Here is a 22,342-nt window from a genome sequence, read left to right as displayed (position 1 = left end):
TAGCTTCCTCTTCATTGTTTTACCATAGATGGCTCTATACATGTGGTAGTGGCCGTGCATTGTGTCCGGAGTCCCATTAACGTAGGTGAAATTAAACTACAATACCAGGTACAGCCAGTAGCGGAGTATAACAGGTCCGTTTCGGGTGGTAGCCCGGGGCCCAGAGCTACTGGGGAGCCCATGGCTACCCAAAAGGACTTAGAATTTCAGTGGTGTATTGTCTCTTGGCTTCAGTTCTGCTATGATTTGTAAAAATTGTGAGCAACATGACATTATCTATCCCATTTAATGAACACCACGCCAGTGCTACCATAGTTACAGTGGGTTGGGGGGGCCCAGGCTTGGTGAACAGCCCGGGGCCTATGGTAAAGTTAATCTGCCCCTGGGTACAACCACTACTAATAGTATGGCACTGTCTCTGGGTAACATGGGCCCTCTTTGCTGGAATCTGACCACCCACTGTTTGGTTATTGATGGATTATTATAAGGGCAGGATTTTTGCCTTAAAAACAATTGACAACATTAGTAATGTCCCTTTCCAACTAATACAAATAAGCTTGGACTGTCTGTCTCTATTGGATTTGTATTCAATGGCATTGTCTTGCTTGGCTATGGGTGGACTCCTCTATCTCCATTTGCCTTAATGGGAACCCATCAGTATTTTCCATGTGATTTTCTATTGCAGAATGCTCCCGGAGAATGAAAAAGTGTATAAAGTGTCAAGTATCCATCACCAAGAAGATTAGACAAGGTAAGATATTGTCTCCATTACCAAGGTGCCCTGGAGGCCAACACTATGTAGAATGTAGAAGAGTATCTGGATGTTTCAGTAAAGAATGAGTAAGCTTTCACGTGAGGAGGAAAGACAAACAAGCTCCAGCCTCCTTGTGCACATGTGACATATTGCTTACATAGCTCAGGTTCATGGAGCTTGCTTCATACCTTGTGCGGCCTGCTTGTTATTACAGGATCCAGTATACCGCTTAGGGTTTTGGCTCTTAACTTGTTTTTTCCTTAATTCATTGTTTATTTTTAGTGGGTGTAAATCAACCCACCTATGCATCTTCTGCTGGCCCCGACCAGGTAGAAGGACATGTAGAATGTGCTCCGTACACCTTCAATAGCTAATGTACCTCTCTTGATGCCCCCCATACATATTAATGCTGGGCTTAGCCAATGTTCTCAGTGACAGAGAGGGAGGAAGCCGCAACCAGAAATCTCTAGTTGGTTATCTCAGGGGAAAACTAAAGGATTAGCAGTTAAACTTCAACATGCCCAATCCTTTTTCCCTATTGTTATTTGTCAGAGAGAGCTGCATATATGAGTCCTTTTATATGCACAAATTCATCCATGGGAGAAGGGGCACAAACAGTGTCAGACTGAGGTATCCGGGGCCCTCCAGAGGGAATGATCCTGGGGTCCCACCAATGAAGAACCACTGAGAAACAACAGTCAGTGTTTGTGCAGGTTCTAAAGCTGGGGGCCCACCAGAGGATTCTCCGATCCTCTGGTGGGCCAGTCCAACACTGGACACAAATGAGCGCCAATCAGCAAGATCAGCAGTTTCTTTACACTACGCAATGAATCGAGCTGATGGGCTGCATGAACAATCTATGTTTCACTCCTGCAGCCCTGGAAACTGACAGCATATGTATATAATATATATTAGAGACAGGAGAAAGGCCGCACTTCCAAATTCAAGCAGCGGGTGCTGTGCAGAGTAAGTCCCTTGGCTAGGGATCCCAATAGATACAAATACGAAAGTCCGCAGCACACCAGCATCAGGTGAAAAAAGGTTGGTATTTATTGCATGTGGCAAAAAATAACAGAGTGGATGCAACGTTTCTGCCTTCTCACAAGGCCGTTATCAAGCATAATGAGGAGGAGCCAGTGACTTCATTAAATAAGGAAGTTAATTAGTGACATCATCGGGTCATTAAAAAGTGTAAACAAGTGATTAGAAGTATAAAATACATGATCAAAACAAACAATTCATGTTATATACAGATCTCCATCATGTGGGGAGTACAGTGTACATAGTGATCCATTGTGCTCCATAGTGATCTTGATATATAATGTCCATGCTTAATAGAATACACAGTAGTATAAAATGCAAATGTTGAGAGGTCACGGGATCCACTCACCACTGTCATAGGAAACTGTACAGAGAGGCAACTGTAGAGGGTTCGGACCAATGTGCCGGTGGATGATCAGAAAGAGAGTCATGGCGCTGGATGGCGTGGGAAGGGACGGACTGCGCAGACGCACGGTGCGCACGTCACTGTTGTTAGCCGTATCTAGGCAACCAGCTGGAAGAAGACTGGCGGAGGGAGAAATGGACTGCACAGGCGCGAGGTACGCGCGTCATAATGCTGCGTAGTAGTGTTTGCCGTTTCCAGGCAACCGGCTGGGACCTGTATGGGAGCAGCCAGACCAGGACCACCGTATTGGGTAAGCTCCTACCTTCTGCAGTGCTGTGGAAGCACGGAGCAACGATGCGAATTACAGTCGGGTTGTAGTGATCTGACCTGCGATTCATATTCGTATACCAGCGCGATACCTGTGTTGTTGACAGCTCCTAGGACCCAGCACATCCTCTGTTCCTCCTACAGCCGGTTGCCTGGAAACGGCAAACACTACTACGCAGCATTATGACGCGCGTACCTTGCGCCTGCGCAGTCCATTTCTCCCTCCGCCAGTCTTCTTCCAGCCGGTTGCCTAGATACGGCTAACAACAGTGACGTGCGCACCGTGCGTCTGCGCAGTCCGTCCCTTCCCACGCCATCCAGCGCCATGACTCTCTTTCTGATCATCCACCGGCACATTGGTCCAAACCCTCTACAGTTGCCTCTCTGTACAGTTTCCTATGACAGTGGTGAGTGGATCCCGTGACCTCTCAACATTTGCATTTTATACTACTGTGTATTCTATTAAGCATGGACATTATATATCACGATCACTATGGAGCACAATGGATCACTATGTACACTGTACTCCCCACATGATGGAGATCTGTATATAACATGAATTGTTTGTTTTGATCATGTATTTTATACTTCTAATCACTTGTTTACACTTTTTAATGACCCGATGATGTCACTAATTAACTTCCTTATTTAATGAAGTCACTGGCTCCTCCTCATTATGCTTGATAACGGCCTTGTGAGAAGGCAGAAACGTTGCATCCACTCTGTTATTTTTTGCCACATGCAATAAATACCAACCTTTTTTCACCTGATGCTGGTGTGCTGCGGACTTTCGTATTTGTATAATATATATTATACATATATATCTCTATGCTGTCAGTTTCCAGATTACAAGAAGCAGTCTATACTTACCAGCCACGCTGCTTGTGATGCTGTTCTCTGGTTCTTCCCTCCTCGCACCGGCTGTATCTTCAGACCCCTCCTCCTCCGGCTCTCAATCATTCTGGAGAAGGCAACCAGAAGATCAGAGAACCAGATGCCTGATCACAAGCAGCGTGGCTGGTAAGTACAGACTGCTGGTTGTGATCTGGAAACTGACAGCATAGATATATACATATCCCAGACCCCAATATATACATATCTGTGCTGTCAGTTTCGCTTCATCTTTCTTGGGCACACAAACCCCTGTTTTCACAGGGAGATCTGCAGCCGATAAAGATAAATTTGTTAGCATAGTTAAAATAAGCGATCGACCACTAATGGAGCGTTTGCCTGGTCTTTGGCGGATCGCTTACATAGGCCGATTATCGGCTGCAGGAGTGTTTTTTTTTAGCGACGCTCCTGGTCAAACATTGTGTTTTATAAAAATCAGTAGACTGACATAATGGGTCCTCCTGAAAGAGATGCAATCTTAGAGATGTTCTTTTCTCTGGATTATAGATTCCTGACCCTTCTCTATAAACTTGCAATCCCCTTTTAAATCTATGTTTTATACTAAGAGGCAGCCATTTTTAGTCACCAAACCAACATTAATCCAAAGCTACAAATGGTGGGACATGTGCATAGGAACTAGTGACCTATCTCAGCAACATACAACCCATATGTTCCCTATATCAGCCACATGGGTTCCCTCTATACTACAGTGAGACCATCTCTCTCAGCAGACCACCCTCTTATTCAGACCAGACTTTGTGCGACGGATTTTCAGTATTTAAGCATTTACGTCCTACTTGTTATTTTTTCCTCATATTCTTTTACAGACAGCACAGAAGTCGACAGCGTTCCCAGCTTAGAAGCATCGGATCAACGCAAGATGATAGAAGAGCTTCAAAACAGATATCGCCAAATGGAGGAAAGGATGACCTGCCCGATCTGCATCGATAGTCACATCAAGTTGGTGTTCCAATGCGGACACGGGTCGTGCACAGAATGCAGTACATCTCTGACCTCTTGCCCCATTTGTAGGCAGGGAATTCGGGAGAGGATACAGTTATTTGTCTGATATGGTGTCAGTGTCGCTCACTAGCGGGGTCATCACTGTAAACCAGAAGGACAGAAAACTTGCCTGAGCTGAGCATGGTTGTGAAGACCCTCTCCCAGTGCAAGGGTCCTGGGCGGAGAGACCACCAACTTTGCTTGTGAAGAAGTGTGGCTGCTGTGTGTTCCTGTAAACACTTATAAATAAATCATGTATCTCTCCACACTGGAAGGGCTAGATTATAGCGCAGTCTTCCTGAGAAATTCTATTTTTCAGGAGGACAGATGTGGCCAATTCCAATCACTCATTCTATTATAATGTGTCATCACTGCCCATCAACATGGTGTCTATATAGGAGTTACCATTGTTTTTGTTTCTGTAAAAAAAAAAAAAAAAAAAACAACCAAAATCACAGCCTTCCAATACAAAAGATGCTGCATTCTTTTTTTTTCATACATGTTCATTAGACATTATGAAGCAATACATCAGGTCAGTAAATCACAATTGGCCTGGGGAAATATAGACTTGTGTGTCAGTAAGGTTACGGGGCCCATAGAGAGGAAAAATCACGTCTGATGGGAATGTGTCAGTGACCAGCGAATTATGGTTTCCAACAAGAGTAAGGTCGGTTCAAGATGGGGGCCGACAGGGTCGTGCTTACAAATTATAACTCTAGACTAGAGGAAGGAAGGGAGGAGAAGAGGAGTCTTTCTCTTCAGGATCTGTTACCGTCACTTCCACATCTTCCATTTTCAGATGATTGAGTGAATTAGCAAATTGGAGTTTGCTCATTTTTTGTGTACAATATATGAAATGTGTATATTACTGAAATAAAAGCAGGCTTGTTAATATTACCAAACTCATGCTTCCGCCTTCATATCTTTCCTGTGCGTGTTCACAAATGGCCAAATGTAGATAGAAGATGGCCACAATCCCAAATGTGGGTGCTATACATACAGAATGGAAGAGTCCTGCAGCACCCGGAGTAAGGGTTTAATTCATATGATCCAGTACAGAAAATGCAACGTTTCGACCTTCAGCCAGGTCTTTGTCAAGCATGTTCTCCGTCTTAGAAGTGGAGTAGGCTGCAGTAAGCGGGGACAACGGAGAAGCCGCAGCAGGACACTGAGGAAGGGCGGAGAGGTAAGCATAGGTTCTTTTTTTAATTTTTTTTATAGCAGCTAAATATCATTCGTACAACCCCTTTAAAGCACTTGGACCCGTCTGAAGTTGAGGACTCTCTGCTATGACTCTGGTAAGTATGTTGTGTTTAATGTCCCTTCCTTTTTTTAATAGCTTAAAGAGTGGTTTGCCTGTCCACTCCTTAGCTCTCATCGCAGAGGAGCAGGACTGCTATGGAGATTTATAGAAAGTCTGTGAGGGGCAGGAGTGCTATGCACATTTATAGAAAGTCTGTCTGGGGTGACCAGTGCAGACAAATAAGCACTCTGCTTAACTGGGTGCGCCAGTCTTTCCGTTTTAGCTATCAGCACTTGGTGTCTCATTCCCTATTATGGTAACTGCACAACTGAAGGTTTGAAGGGTTAACTATGTACACTGTCTTTTGTTATGGTATCCAATCAATGGCTTGGGTGCCTCACACTTCTTCACCTATCACACTCTTACGCTTCACCCTTTCTAGTACTTTCCCCAACAATAGGAGGTTACTCCCTGCCACCCCTATATAGTTCCTGGTGGGAGAGTTTTGCCTTCTAGTTAGTCCTCTGTTAGGGTCCTATTACACGGAGTGATTGTTAACGATTAACGACTAACGATAAATGATCGCAAACGAGATTGTTTATCATTAACCTTAAATCGTTCACCATATTACACAGAACGATAATCGTTAGTTACGATCGTTATTGCGTTTGTTACTATGAACGTTTATTCCTTCTGATCCTAGCAAAACAATAAACAATGTGCAATTACACTGAACAATTAGTGAAAAAATGCGGAACTTGAGCGAACGAATGTGGAATTACAGCGAACGATTAACGATAATTTTAGGTTCAGATCTAAATCAGCGATCAATGACATACGAACGATTTTTCAATCGATGCCTGCAATTACACGGAACGATTATCGTTTAAATACAAACGATTTAACGATTTTTCGCACGATAATCATCCCGTGTAATGGGGCCCTTAGTTGGAGTTGAAGAGAGACAGTAGACAGTTTTGTTGGGAGTATTAAGAACAAGTATGCAGTGCTAAACCCAAAGATGGGGAAACTGTCAACAGGGTAAACTTTGTCTACACCTGGGATAACCATCTTGGATCTAGACAGGACTATCCAGAAAAGGGATTAGTGTGCAGTGGAGTAAAGAGCCTTAGGGCCCTATTCCACAGTAACGATAATCGGCCGGATCGGCCCCATTTGGCCCGATTCGGCCAATTATCATTCGGTGAAATAGAGAGAACGATCAGCCGATGATTGTGTCATCGGCTGATCGTTCATTTAGGGCCAGACCTAAAATCATCGTCCCCCACCGCGCATCGCTACGGTTGAATAGCGGTGCGCGGCGGGCGACCGATGATTTGAGAAGAAGCCGCAGCAATACGATACCTGTCCAGGCTTCTTCTCCTCGCTGTCTTCATCCCCAGGTCCCGCGCGCTCTATCTTCTGAATGGACGTTCAGCTGACGGAGCGCTCAGCCAATCACAGGCCGGGACCGCCGCGGCCTGTGATTGGCTGAGTGTGGCGTGTAAGCTGACCGGCCATTCAGAAGATAGAGCGTGGGGGACCCGGAGCAGAGGACAAGCCCTGCAGCAAGGTAATGTATTGCTGCAAGGACATTGGTAACGATGTCCTTGCAGCCCTCGCTCAGCGATCATCGGGCCGTGGAATAGGCCCAGTAAACGAGCGGCGGTCTAGCAGTTTGCCGCTCGTTTACATCGTTGATCGGGCCCTCCTCGGCCCGTGAAATAGGACCCTTAGCTGAAGTATTCCATTGGAACCTGCTCAACCTACTCAGGGAACCTTGAGGGGTTGTTCATCCTTTCACTCATACTACCAGACCTGACACTCTGTGGGCACTTCTGGTAAAAGGCGATCTTCTTCTCTCTTCTTAGTGTTAACCGTGAGTACAAGATTCTTCTGCTTCTACACAAGTCACACTACACGTTATCCGGGTAGAGTTCTGTACTTATTAGGCAAGGCCCCAAGACAGCCCCTTAAAGGGGTTATCCAGTGCTACAAAAACATGGCCACTTTTCCCCCTACTGTTGTCTCCAGTTCAGGTGTGGTTTACAATTAAGCTCTATTTACTTCAATAGAATTGAGTTTCAAAACCCCACCCAAGCTGGAGACAACAGTAGGGGGAAAGTGGCCATGTTTTTGTAGCGCTGGATAACCCCTTTAACCTACTCTACTCAAGCTACACTTTTTTATCTAAACTACAAGCACCTAAGCCAATCCTTCTGCATTGTCCATCAGGAGAAAGGACATTGGTTTTTGTGATTATCTTTTGCGCACTTTTGCAAGTCTTATCTTGTATTGCACTGAAGATTCCTAAGTAAAGTGTTATTTTGTTTAATTGCTAGACTCAGGAGTGGGCATCACCACTCCTGGCCACCGTGACAAGTGCCTATTTGGTACCACCACACCTAGGCCACTGCTAACAACACCTAGCCACCCCAGGTTACTGCACTGACATATCAGGTGTTTTTAGGATAAAAAATAAACATCGATTTGCCATTTTAGAAGGATTGCTACTGCAACGAGTTATTCCCCCCAAAAGCTCATAACTACCGTGTTTCCCCAAAAATAGTCCTCCAATAGACATACTCCAAATATAAAACACCCCCCCCCCTCCAAACTACCAACTAAGCTAAAGTAAAACATCCCCCCTGAAAATAAGGCACCCCCGAAAGTAAGGCTGCAACCCACTACTCACCTAATCCCCTCATGGACCATCAACACCGGGGCTGGCCCGCGGCATGTCACCCGCCCTACGCTCTGTCATACGCTCCCACCGCATGCTCCTCCCTACGTCCCCGATGCATGCTCCAGGTCCTCTCTTTGGTTGGTGAGTGAGCCGGGGGGAGGAGCTGGGGGCTGAATCAGAGGGGAGAGCTGTGTGGGGGGGGGGGGGGGAATAAGACATCCTCCGAAAATTAGACATAGTGCCTCTTTGGGAGCAAAAAATAATATAAGGCACGGTCTTATTTTCGGGGAAACATGATATGCTGCCATGTGTACAGAATAATGAATGTCACGTCAAGTTTTTGCACGTATTGAATCACAGATGGAATTTTGAATAAGATAGTTTTCCATTTACGTAAAAGATTAAGTAAGATCTATGCTGTCAAATATAATGAGCTCTGAATGGTGGAGACACAACCAGTTATTGAAGAGATGTAGACAGACATTTTTATGCAGACAGACAAATGCCGGGCACAACCCTTAGACTGGTGCCAGGGTACACCTAACAGCATGGCATGCTCAATACACTATAGTACATGAAGCCTCAGGAAGCATTTGAAAGAACACTGGTACCAATGTAATATAGACTTTAGAGATTATTTACTACATCACAGTATGCTCGGGAGAGTTATACAGCTATGGATTCATTTACATGTATACTTCCATTGATTCACCCCATCCATTTACCACTGGAGAAAGTAGCCATAGATCCAATTGGAGCTCCCCTTCCCTGTAGAACTTCCAGTATATTCTGATAGGAACACCTGATTCGGATGCACAGTAATCTTCCTGGCTGTATAGAAATGTTGTAGATCACTGGCTAGGCTCCTACCTTTGGCGAACTACAATACAACTAAATCTGTGAGTTCTGGGAATTGTAGTTTTACAACTGCTGGAAAGCCAAAGGTTGGAAGCCTGTGCTATGGATAGGTGGCTTAAAACATGTGTCCCTGTGACCTATACACCCCAAGAACAATATATTAGGATCAATAGTGGAGTTTTGCAAAAGCTGACCAATGCTGTCCTAGATGCGTTGGATGGAAAACAAGTCCAGAGAGGCTGCTGGCCATGGTGACACATTTAGGCCATGCAGGCTGCTTACAGAAGCATGAGGAACGTGCAGCCTGACATTGTGTTTAAAACCAGCTTCTGGGACACTTCAGAGAAATGGTTGTACCACTGGTAAAACAACCAAATCAATGGAATACAAGCTGTTACTATGGAATGAAGTCTAGAGGGGTCCAGCTATTGTACATTATGCCACCCCACACCATAAATTTGGAAGTAGTGTGATGTTCCTTTGTGAAGATGTCTCCATGGCATTGCCCATGTGGTGTCCAATCTCTGGCTATGTCTCTATACCCAATCTCTGGCTATCATTGCATCTGAGACAAAAGCAGGACTCATCTCTCCAGGACAGACGTCCATTTCACCCCTATTGTCGTCTTGTTCTGCACCATGATGGTGGTGTGAGGTCAGTAGAACACCTGTAGCTAGACGCCTGGCTTATAGCCTAATGTTTAAAAACAAGACCATTCCCCCAAACTCCTAAGCAGCCAAATTCAAGTGGTTTCACAGGCTATGAAGACATAGCAGATAACTGGTTGTCATAGTTTACATACCAGTAGAGGAGCCATCAAGTCTAATTGATGCTGGCCTAGGGTGCTAAGACTACGGGCCCTATTACACGGAGTGATAATCTGCCAAGTCAAGCCAATTCAGCTGATTATTTCCCTGTGTAGTATAGACAACGATCAACTGAGACTACGATCACCGGCTGATCATGTCTTTTGGTCCTGCCTAAAAATCATTGCCTGCTGACCATGCATCGCTATGTGCAATTACAATGCGCAACCAACGGCTGATGACTGTGCAAAAGACTTTATACATACCTGTCCCTGCTCCCTGCTGTTCTTCTCATTTGTGCCCGCACCCCGCCACAGCCTCTGAAGCTTCTACACTGGCTGAGCGGCCTGTCCATCAAAACCAATCACTGGCCGTGGCACTGTCCTGTCTCAGCCATTTATTGGCTGAGCGGCCTGTCACGCCTGAAACCTGCTCAGAAGTTCCAGTGGCGACTGCAGAGAGTGGTCAGAAGCATGAAGAACACCACAGAGTGTGGACAGGTACTGTATATAATGATATATATATATATATATATATATATATACACAGCCCTTGCTGCACGATTATCAAGCAGTGTAATAGGCTCTGTAAAAGATAATCTATCTAATAGATTGGCGCCCATTCACTTTAGTGATCGGCCATGTAATACGACCTTAAAGGATGGCTTGATTTTCCTACTTCTGCTGCATGTGGGGAAGGTAGTCTAGAGTTGCCGACAGTGGTGCCAGGGATGGAAAGAGTAAGCTTTAAAAGAGTACCGTAGTAGTGGAAGTATCTAAAGAAATAGAAGTAAGTAAGGTTGAGTAGAACTACTAGTAGCAGAACCGAGCAAAAGGACTAAACAAGAAGTGAGGTCAAAAACAAAGCAAGAAGAAGATCAAACCCAAATTAAAAAAGCAAACAGGGCCTAGAAGGCAACTTACCCAGCCACTAAATGGAGGATCCCATTTTTTAATAAACCTGATGTCAATTGGAGGCAACTAGAGATGAGTGGACCTCAAGAACATCCGAACATGAGCGTGCTGCATTTGATTACTAGTGGCTGCAGAAGTTGGATGCCATAGGCTGTACCCAGGTTTTCCAGGACTCCCTAGGGCTGCATCCAACTTCTTCAGCCACTGGTAATCAAATGCAGCATGCTAGGGTTCAGAACAAACCCAAGTGTGCTTGAGGTTCACTCGTGTTTAGAGGCAACCTGACATGGAAGACATCAAGGATTGCGATTGGGAACCACCAAGCCACTGGTTACTAGTTGAGAGGAAGAACTGGGTTGCCAACAACCCAATGCAATGGGACTCTGCACTGGAGTGTAGAGCAGTGAGTAACATCTATAAATCACCTAACAGGTTGACCACATCCTAATCCAGTCCTAGAACCTTGTAGAATGTCCTTTCGATGGTAGAGGAGGCTGAGGAAGGAACTGCATTGTACTGTAAGGTGTAACTAGTAACATTTAATTGAGCTTTCAGACTCGGCTAGAAGATTACACATCAGCTGCTGGACTCTCTCCAGAAAACTCTCCACTTCATTGAGCATTTATTCCAAATACAGAGATTGCCCAAAATGGCCACATCGCACAATTAAATGCTCTATTACTGTTGGCTGTGGAGCATGTACAATAACATTCTAAATTTAACCATCCCTTGTTAACTCGCTGGTGCTGCCCAACGCCAGGTGGTAAGTACCATCTCAGCGCTGTTTAGATCACAGATGAATAAAACTTATGTTAAATAGGAAAATTACTTAATGACACTTGCAAAAACACACAATCCCTAAAGGCCCTGTGACCAGTGGAATGTTTCCATCTCCTCTGTTGTAGGTTTTAGTTTGACAGTTCCTTAGGGAAAGCAATAAATTCAGCACTGCTCCTAAATGCAAGACTGGGGTCTCATATACTGATCATAGATCAGAAGATGTATAACCAGTAGCGCTCTCAATACTGAGCAGTAATTTTGTAGATGGGTTCATTCCACTAAGACTAGGACTGTTTCACACGTCCACACTTCTTCCAGCCCACTGGACACAAATAGTAGTGAGTGAGCACCAAATTGTTTGAGTGCTCGATGCTCGAGTCAAGCATTATTCAATGGGTGAGTGCTCTCTGGTAACTCTGGTAACAAACCCCATTGGAAACAATGGGAGACTCATGCATTTAACCAGGTGCCTCCTCTCCTTGGCATAGCAGAGGGTGCCTAGATCATTTTCAAGCCATCTGTTACATCTTTTTCGTAATTTTTGTATGTTTCGTCCCATGAAGGGATGTGCAAACGAAATATACAAAGATTAAAACGAAAGAAATTCAATATTTTACTACAAGACACATTACAAGCTCTTGCCGGCATACCACCAGAGTTCTAATGTGTCTTATATATATATATATACAGTATATGTTTTTTAACATGGGTGTCTTATGTATAGTGGATGGCAATAAACCTGAGGTATCCCCACTGGATAAACATTGTAAGAAAAAGACTCTTAATCTGTGGAGCTGTCGGGCATCGTTGGTATCCATCATTCTTTCTAAGTGAACATAGTCCAAAATCCTTGAATACATCAAAGAGTACATGTTTTTTATGGGCACATACCTTATTGTATCTAGTATATACACATTGACAAATCAAGCTGAATTTTCTTAGACATTCATAAAATAAAATCCATGCTAATAATCAATGATTCCAGCCTGTAGTGGGTAGATGCGGACATCCATCCCATATATCGAGGACCTCCTGGACCTGGAGGACCTCACACGCTAAGACGGTAATTTATTTCTAACGTTCATTAGATCCGTGTTGATGGATTTGTTTGCTTGTATTGCCCCAGCTGCTTTACATGTGTTGTTTATTCAGGTTTTTTTTTCTTTAATAGCAAAACCTCCTGACAAGAGAACAGCAGAGCAAGCCAGGAACAGCAAAGTGAAATCACAAAAAATACAGATGGTTGGCAAAGTAAGCTTCACCACGGGTCACATACGGCCCTGTATTTAAAAGTAAAATAAACCATGAATATAGAAAACTTCTACCAATCCGACATGTGCTAGAATAATGGGAGTAGAAAGGAAGAGCAGACAGGAAGCTAGTGGTCAATGAATCTCTATAATAATGTGCAACGTAAAAGAGGAACCACCAAATGTTTTTTGTTGTGGTGGGCAGTGTATGCAGGGTAGGGGGGCACTCAGGAGGGTTCACAATTTTTGTCTGGGGTATCAATAATTCAGCTGTGGACCTTGCAGACCCTTTAAGTGCTAAAATGGCTCTGACTCAACAAGACATAAACTCCTCAAGACCTGTGTAGGTGTCCTGTGGTCTCTGGCACTAAGACATTAGTAGTAGATCCTGTAATTTGTAGGGTCCGGCCTCTATGGATTGGTGTTGGTTCCAACTCATCTAAAAAATGAACGATATTTAAACGATATCTATAAAGGTTGCACCCCTGGAGGTAAGTACTGCTATAGGCATCTGGTATGCTCAGCCAACCAACTAAACATATTTATGGAGATATCACTGAAGGCTATCCTACATGTATGGTGGTCTATGCATTACTTCCCCTGTTTGAGGCTCTAGGGTAGTCGTTCCATTGCCTCAGTAACATTGAGGTCTTATTTATAAATGATCCTGATCGGCTTTTACAAGTTTGCAGTTAAATTTTTGTAACTTCCCTTAAGATTTTCCCTCCTATTATAATGTTCTGTCATGTATAGCAGCATTATCGTTCACCACTAAGAACGTGTTTCTTTTTTTATTGCCCTTGTATAGCGTTACCCTTTCATTTGAGGTTTCTCACCATAATAACTGTATACACAGGAACAGGAGAGGCTTCCCACATCCCAGCCCGTCACCCAGATCACAGGAAGAATGTTGGATCTCTTATCTGTAGAAAAGGAATTCTGTGCAGAAACCTCACAATCCTGAACCTGTCATCTACAAAGGGAATGTTAACCCTGACTGCAAAGTAAGTGTGTGGCTGCATTTAGGCCCATATGATAGCTGCAACAACCATAGACCATAGGCTTCTGCTGAAGTGAACCTAGATCACCATAATACAATCTTGACTTGAATAGATCTGCACCGAGAACTGTTGAGGTATAAAGTAGAATAGCAATGCTGGCTTAGTTGCGTGCTGAGAAGATAGAGTGAGTTCAGAGAAGTGGAGAGGAGTAAGTCGTGAGAGTCCCAACCCAAAGTAGTACTGTGCTCTGCCGGAACGTTAGAAGAAGTAGAAGAACACTCGCTAAACCACTTTTTGCCCTACAGTGTAAGGTGACCCGTCCTACTAGGGTGACACAAGCCTCAGTCATAGTTACCTGAGTTAAGCGAAGTGTCCGAGGGTGTCCCAGTGTCACCTGCATTGTGAGAGAGAGTACGTAGGCTCTTAGCTGCTTTGATCTATCCGGATCAGTTCTTCTGCTTATAGGATACTGTCCTGCATCTTTAGAGACATTCAACGGCGTGGGTTGGGGTTATCCCTGACTTGTCCTCTCTTGAGTTGTTTAGCACTGTAAGTGTTTCTTTAAAGAAAGGAGTCTCTGTGTTCTCCATGAGTGTCTGTACGCTATAGCTGGTCCGTCTCGGAGGGGGAACCTGGCAGAGCCAGGCTCCTGGCTAAACTCTGCAGGAGGCTCTGGTCTGTGTGTCTTGCTGCTACGAAAACCAGGGATGAACTCCCCAAGTGTGAGTCTACACTTCCTCTCCCCATGTGACAACTTCCTACAGGGTGTGTAACAGCTCCTGTGAGTGGTGGAGAAGAGAGTGCAAAGAGAGAAGAGGATAGAGATAGGTGGAAGGGAAGAATAGCTCTCATTGTTGCGCAGATCACAAACAATAACCCTTTGTTCACTACAACTGTGCAATATACAGATAGAGATATACATACTAGTGACACCTAGTGGCAAAACTGAGACATGACTTCATTACCACTTAACTTTGAGTACAGGCTTTTGCAAGGGGTGTCCAAAGTACCAACACTAGTGGGGGCACTGGTATTGGTACTATAAGGGGGGAAACCTATTTTATGTATAATCAGTTTTTACTCGTATTTTTAAGAAAAAGCAGGGAAACATACAAACAACATATAAAGGAAGGTCCATCATAACAAACATAGGACCAGAAAGCTTGCAACACACAATACCTAAAGTCCGCTGCGGGCAGGAGATGGCATGAAAGAAGCACCGGTGGAAATACTCGTGTCTGTGTAAAGAATTATACCTGGGGGGGTAGGTGCGCCAATGCAGACCTTACAGACAACATATGGGTCAGGAACCCCTTTGTGTTCCCAGCAACTGTAACTATTAAGAGTCCAAGAAACCCCTCCAGGCCGATCGGTAACTGAATGATCATGGACCACCCTGTGTCCGGTGGGCATCTTTCAATACAAAAAATTGCAGCGGAGCAACCTAAATCAAGACAATATATAGGCGAGAAGCCCCCGAAAGGAGGTCAGAAGAGATGAGTAAAGAGAAATAAGTGAGGAGGACAGAAAGGAAGTCAGGCGAGGGAAGAAGGACAAGAAGGAGGGGGGGGGGGAGACAGGGGGGTACTTGCCCTGACCAAGGGGACCAGCCCCATGTAAGGGAGAGGGAGGTAATTAGTTAATTGAGTAGCCCAATAGGCTACCCCATCAAGCGAACAATGTCTGAAAGGCAGGAGTATCTTGGAAGAGCAACCAAGGCAAGCATACCGTCTTGTATCGTTTATTGGACGCCAAAGCCTCAGCAGATAGTTCCTCCATATGGAGGAGGTGTGAAATTTTGGCCTGCCACTCCGCCATGGTGGGGACCTGTGTAGAATGCCAGTGGCGAGGGATAACTGTCCGAGCTGCAGACAGACAGAAACGCAAGATACTCTTTTTCTGTCGTCCTATAGCACAGGGGAGTATAGAGAGGAGCGCCACCTGGGGAGTCCTGGGTGCCATCTGCCCCGATATCGACTGATAGGCATCAAAAACATACGACCAGAACAGAGTCAGCTTGTCACACGCCCACCATATGTGGAGCATGGTGCCCTTTCACAGTTGCACCGCCAGCAAAGATCAGACACTGACGGGAACATGGAGTGCACCTTCGTCGGAACCCGATACCATCGGGATAGTACCTTTATAGTTCCGCTCCTGAGCCGAGCAAGCAGTGGACAGTTTATGCGTGAAGATGTGTGCTGGGGCACCTATTTTATTACACTTTGCAAAGGGGTTCCCCTCTCTTTCATCCACCATACTGGATATAGGATTTAGACTATGCCCTTGCTTTATAACTGGTGGGGATCCAACCTCGAGGACCCCTGCTGATACTGAGAATTCTTTTTCTCTAGTATAGAGAGGTTCTGCACCATCCATCTGTGCAGGAAACAACTGTTGAAGTATTTACAGTCCCTTCTTTTTTAGAATGGATGGTGGTTCCAACCAAACATAAAGTGATGGCCTTTTCTAGCAATGAGCTGTCACTTCATGCGATGAGATTTTCTCTAACAATTGTTACTTTTGGTGCAGTACATAGACTAGAGGGGACTCCATAATAAAGTGTATCCCTTTAAGAGATTGTCCTTAGGTGGGCATGCAGTAAGTAGATGCACAAATAACACATCATGATATCACTATACATCACGCCAAATGACAAACTCAGTGCCGCCACATTGCATATACATCAGCTGCCTTGTACAAATAAGCATTACGCACTCTTTCCCCATAAAGGTAAAAAAAAGGAATGATAATAGTGAATGGTCCATTTTCTTAATGTTTTGGAGTCTTGAATTGCTACATTCAGCCATGCGGTAATATATTTACAATTATTACCGCATTCTCCAGGGCCGCTACTTCACCCATCATGGCCCGAAATCCCCCAAACTCACAACAGCATACATCATGAATGTCACCACAGTGTTGACTTCACCGCCAAGTGTAGAGACCTGGAGGAGGAAACAGTATGGGTCATTAATAAAAATATACATTCTGCATTAGCCTTGTGCCTTAACATGAGAGGCTGAGGTATAAGAAGCGATCTGTACAAGACAAGGAGGCAACGGCATGAGTCAATGGAAATTCACCCTAAGTAAGTCACTGACCTAGTTCTCTGACTGCTTCCCGCCCATTCTCTGGCACACAACTAGGAGTATCTTGAATTTGCCTTATTTTGGAACAGCTTGTGTAAAATATTCCACATTCCCGGCCAGCTGGAAACGCGTCTGTTTATAGAGCATATCTCATTAAAAGCTGAAAGTCTACTAGAAGGAAAGGTGTTTCGAATCCTTGATCGGCAGGTACAGAATGACACTGTGCCTAGATCTCATGATAGGAGGGAGATTTAAAGCCACATTACACAAAATAACGTTCGGCTACAGACATCTGTGTGAAAGGTTCTGGAGCTTTTTTGAGCATTTTATGCATCATGTATTCTGAACAGGGAGAGTGGAGATACTAGACTGCTCTTACAGTGCCTTATTTCCATTCAGAAACAAACTTCCTAATATCTACTATAAAAGAAGCCCTACACTTAAGAAGCCCAGACAGTCCTGCAGAAATTGATGGGTTCAGCCAACATCAGTCTAATGTGTATGGCCAGCTTAAAGGGTTATCCAGTTAGGTAAAATACATGTTGAATCATCCCCCCTCTTGCAGTCTAACAATTCATTCCATACATGTCATTACCTTTTCTGTCTCCTTCCCTCAGTTTGGAGCATGCTGCTTTCTACTAAAGACACAAAAGTCCTCTCTGCTCTTAACCCCCTCCTCTCCCCTCCCTCATCCATCCATTATCAGACTCCCCCCTACTGGGGATTCAGTTATTGCTGTCCATACAAGTCTATAGAGAGAAAAGAGGGGAAGAGGATGGGAATGCAGACAGACTGCAGAAACACTATGGGAGCTTACATAGAGTATTAGATCTCAGCCCAGGGCCTAATTCAAAGAGGCTCTGTGTGTTGTAGTACTCGGCCAGTGATGGTAGTGTCATGATGCCAGTGCTAGCCCAGCACACAGGTGTGATGTTGGTACCTACTTTGTGCATGGCCGGTTTATATCCCCAAATGGTCGGTGACCTGCCGGGTTGTGATGGATCCCTTGGGCTCTTGTCACGGTAGTCCTGAGTGGCAATTAACCCACCCGGACTAATGATACCGCCACCCACGGAAAGGGGAAGATTAACCCAAGATGTACGGCTAGTGTGTGTAGGTGCTGGTGCAAAGGAAAGGATGACTGAGTCCCATTGATGAAAAAATAAAACAGCTTTACTGTGCAGTCTCTTGAAAATACAAAACACTTTTGCAGGAATAGATAATTTTTTGTACAGGCTTTAGTGCTTAGTTGTGCAGAGGAGATGCTTGAAAATGTAGAGTAGAGGTAGTTTAGTAGAGAGTAGAGTGGAGCAGCGTAGAGGAGAGCAGTTTGTCAAGGGAGTCCTAACACAATGTAGTACTTGTACTCTGCCAGAACTTTAGAAAGATACTTGTACCTGTGTTTAGACTAATGACTGACCACCTTCTGCCCTACACCTTCTTGTCCTACTAGGGTGATACAAGCCCCAGCCATAGTTACTTGGGTGAAGCTAAGTGTCCAAGTCTTCCCAGTTTACTTGCACTGCGATATAGAATACGTAGACTTTCTGGTAGCTTCGTTCTATCCAGGCTAGTTCCTCTTGTGTTGTAGGATACTGCCCTGCACTTTTTAGACAGGTTCACAGCGTGGGCTAGGATTATCCCTGATTGTTCTCCTTTGGTAATGTCTAGCACTGCATAGTGGATATAGTATATATCTAGTATATAGTATATAGACCATAAAAACTGACACACAGTTCTGGCTGCCTCTGCATACACGTGTTTCAACTAACCCACTAACACAGTGTCTGAACACTGACTGAACTGAACTTGTCCCGGACAAGGGCCCTGGCAAACCCAGGCCCTGGCTTGGCTACAGCAAGGATGTCTGCTCTGTGTGTCCTCCTTCCACAAGAATCTGAGTAGAACTGAAGCTACACCTTCTCTAACCAAGTGACTACTTCCTACAGGGAAACATAAGAGACCCTGTGAGTGGTGGAAAGGAATGTGTGCATAGAAAAAGAAGAAAAATGATAGGCTAGAAAGAAAGAGCATTTCCATTGGACAATAAAAGTGCATAATACATAGGAAACACATAGCCTCAGCCATGCAATCCTTAAGAGCATACATATAAAACACTGACATCTTGGGGTGAAATTCTAGAATACCTTCATCACCACTCAACCTAGAGTAAGAAGCTTTTGCGACAGATGTAAGAAACACGAAACACCCGTGGTGGGACACCACATAAGCATAGTGGCCATACATGGAGTCACAGACCCAAGATGTAAAAGTACCCAAATACCTTTAATAGCTGTCAGTCAAAAATTTGTTTAGCCAACAGTCTTCTCTTACCAAGTCTTCTCTTACCTTCATCCCATAAACATGAATGGTCAGCTTAGGCCAAGTGTTTATGTGTTCGGAATGAGGTGAGGGTAGAGCTGACAACAGCTGATCCCCCCAAAGTAAAAGGGTTAGATTGATGAAATGTAACATGCCCGATCCTTCTCACCACTGACTGCTGCAACCCTGACCAATTTAAGAGAACAAAGATAAAAATTGTTCCTGGAATGAATAGACCGCTGACCATGCATGCTTAATCCACTGCCTATTAAACATCAGCTGCCGCCATGCGCCCCTTGGAAACCTAGTATAACTGGAACTTTGGCCTTGCAGTAAATCAGGGATGTAGAGGATAAACTGGGCCACCCGGATGTACTGCTACAATAAAGTTCTAACCAGGCTATAGGTGTCTTTATTTTGCTTGAAACGTACACGGTGTATAATAGAACCAGCCAGTTTCGTGTCTAGACCAGCGCCTTCCTCAGGGTAAAAGAACACCATGTACAAAGGGCTCATATGTTAAGCACATTGGACCCCTTTTTTATTTGGTGACTTTTTGGTCTCCTGTAAGTCCCTTTTAACCTCCAGTTTACTCTCTACAGATCCTACATGGGAATGCAAGCTGAAAGAATAGGAGGTAACACTGCACCGGATAAAGAATGAACAGAAGAACACAGAGGCTCATTGACTAGAGGTCACTGTACAGTAGCAGCCAGCCCAGTAGATTTCCTGATACATGGGAAGTAGGGTCTATTAGACAGTATTCCTTCATAATAGATACAGCAGGCCGGCCTCTGTGCCAGACCTTCTATTTCCACTTCAATATGATTACCTCATTGGATTTGTTCTGCCTGGTAGCAGACAAAAACTGTTCTTACTGTCTGAAGATTTAAAGGTGGAAGATTCCAGTAGTACTGACAAGGGCCACATGTGCCCTTAAAGGGACCTGTCACATTGAAAATACAGTCCAATTTTCAGGCATCATGTAATTTTACCATATGCTATGTCTCCAAAAGGGCGCCACATCTGGTATTGTAGTTTGGCCCCATTCACTTCAATGTAGAATACCACACATAATGCATGGGCAGGTGGGGCACTGCTTTTGGGGGGGAAAGTAGCCATGTATTTTCTAATCCTAGAAGTAGATTATTATTTATTACACTGGAGTCATTTCCAGAAAACCTCTCCCGGAGTTCCAGACCGGAGTGTTAATAGCAGAACCTCACAGCCTGGAAAGACGTCTATGTTGCCACCAACATTCAACTGTACAAAAGCCTGGCTTCCATCCCGCTGCTCTACATGCAATAGTTTCCTCTATCTTCTCCTTCTAGCAGGGTTTTTCATATAATGGAAGAAATGATGTTACGCATCTGTAGCCGGACAGGTCTGAGGGGAAAATCATCAGCTGAAGGTTGAGTGATCAGAAAGTTCTATTTAGTTCCGTACTTGGAATAAGGTTATGGATTAGAAGAACTAGGTCATGTTAGGATTGATTGAGATGCTTCATGTTCCACTGGGCCACGTCTGCACTCCATACACAACCCAGCCTGGGATATGTAGTTTAGGACTCCTGTCGTGTTTCAGTTGAGTTCAGTACAGTACAGTAGTGGCTATTGATTATTACAGATCTGGTTAGAATGTTGATAGATTCTTCCAGGTCCAGGCCTGAGGCCAGGACCCTGTCGCTGAACTATTCTTTTTTCTTTATGTTTGGCGACACACTAGCGACACCCTGAACAAGGGACTACGGTGAACACCAGGACTGAACCTATTCATGTTGGGGTGCTGTTTCTTCTATCTCTGATTGCTACACAAGTTTACTGAGGTATAGTACAAGTCAGTAATTAAGCAAGGTGCAAGGGCCGAGTCTCTACTGCCAACATGCTAGGTTCCTAAGGGGTACCCCCAATGGCTATTTCTCCCACTAGGTGGGCCTGTAATCCTTGATTGTGTGTCACTCAATGCCCAAAGGGTAGCTTAGGTGGATGTTCATTCCCGTGGATACAGGACTCTCCCTACTATGGCCCCAGCTTGAGTACCTTGTGTCTGAATAGGTCGCCGGTCTGTAGCCTGCAGACTTCTAAAAAAAAAAAAATACTACAACAACTACAAGTCAAGGCTATTCTAAGTTATTCTTGTAAAGGTCTACTCTACTTCAAGTGTCCATAGTATACAGAGATTGTGTCAACTCTCATCTCTACCTCTACCAGTGTCTGAAAAAGTGTCTTATCTTATCCTTCTTTGTCTGCCAGCCAAGCCAGCTGTGTTCTATAGAGGTCAAAGTACAACAGCCAGCCCAGCCACATAACACCTGGCCCCCTGGGTTGCTGCACCACCGTACATGTTACATAGCTCAAGACACCCCATATACACCAATCAGGTGTAACAAACAGTGAGTATGGACCTGCTGTGCTACTTAACCCATCTGGCTTTGGGTTACACCCTGGAGTGGAGTCTAAGTGCCCTCTAGGTCTTTATCCTTTATAAGGGTGCGTTCACACCTACAGCATCTGCAGCAGATTTGATGCTGTGTTCAGTTATTTAAATGAAATCTGCTGCAGAAAATCAGCTGCAGATCCTGTAGGTGTGAACACACCATAACACTCCAGGATGCGGAAGATGGACTTCTGCAACCAGGGGACACCAATTTCCTCCACAAATGTGGTGCCGGTGTGAGCAGCAGCTGGTTCCTAAGGACCAGACAGAGAGTTGGTGCTAGGCCAAGTATCTGTGGTCAGCAAGCCAGGTCTTCAGCAGGAAAGTCAGCACAGTACTAGGTATGAGACAGGTAGCAAAGTCAGACAGGCAAAGGGTCACGGCAGGGGGTTTTAGAGGCAGGTCGGAACAATTCAAGTCGACAATGTGAGAGACAGTGTAGACAAGGGTTGGGCAATGAGCGTAGTCTGAAGAACAGGCACAGGTCAGGATACACAGGAATACAGCAGGAACAGCAGACAGTTATCTTTGCTTGGAATGCAAGAATCCAACAATGCTCAGGCAGGAAGGGGCAGTTGGCAGTTTAAATAGGT

General features: G+C 44.6%; 1 protein-coding gene across 4 annotated transcripts in view; it reads left to right on the top strand.

Annotated features, from left to right (window-relative positions):
- The window catches only part of MIB2 (MIB E3 ubiquitin protein ligase 2), a 76,582-nt gene extending 71,319 nt beyond the window's left edge, over positions 1 to 5,263 (top strand). For all 4 annotated transcript variants that reach the window (XM_069948925.1, XM_069948921.1, XM_069948922.1 and 1 more), the window contains 2 exons: positions 686 to 751; positions 4,187 to 5,263. In XM_069948925.1, the coding sequence (XP_069805026.1) occupies positions 686 to 751; positions 4,187 to 4,428 (308 nt within the window). In that variant the 3' untranslated portion in view covers positions 4,429 to 5,263. The remainder of the gene's footprint in view (positions 1 to 685; positions 752 to 4,186) is intronic.
- Positions 5,264 to 22,342: the final 17,079 nt, after the last annotated feature.

Source organism: Dendropsophus ebraccatus, chromosome 12 (assembly GCF_027789765.1).
Source record: "Dendropsophus ebraccatus isolate aDenEbr1 chromosome 12, aDenEbr1.pat, whole genome shotgun sequence".
Taxonomy (NCBI): Eukaryota; Metazoa; Chordata; class Amphibia; order Anura; family Hylidae; genus Dendropsophus; species Dendropsophus ebraccatus.
The sequence above is the reverse complement of the archived record's forward strand: the minus strand, read 5'-3'. Positions and strand labels throughout refer to the sequence as shown.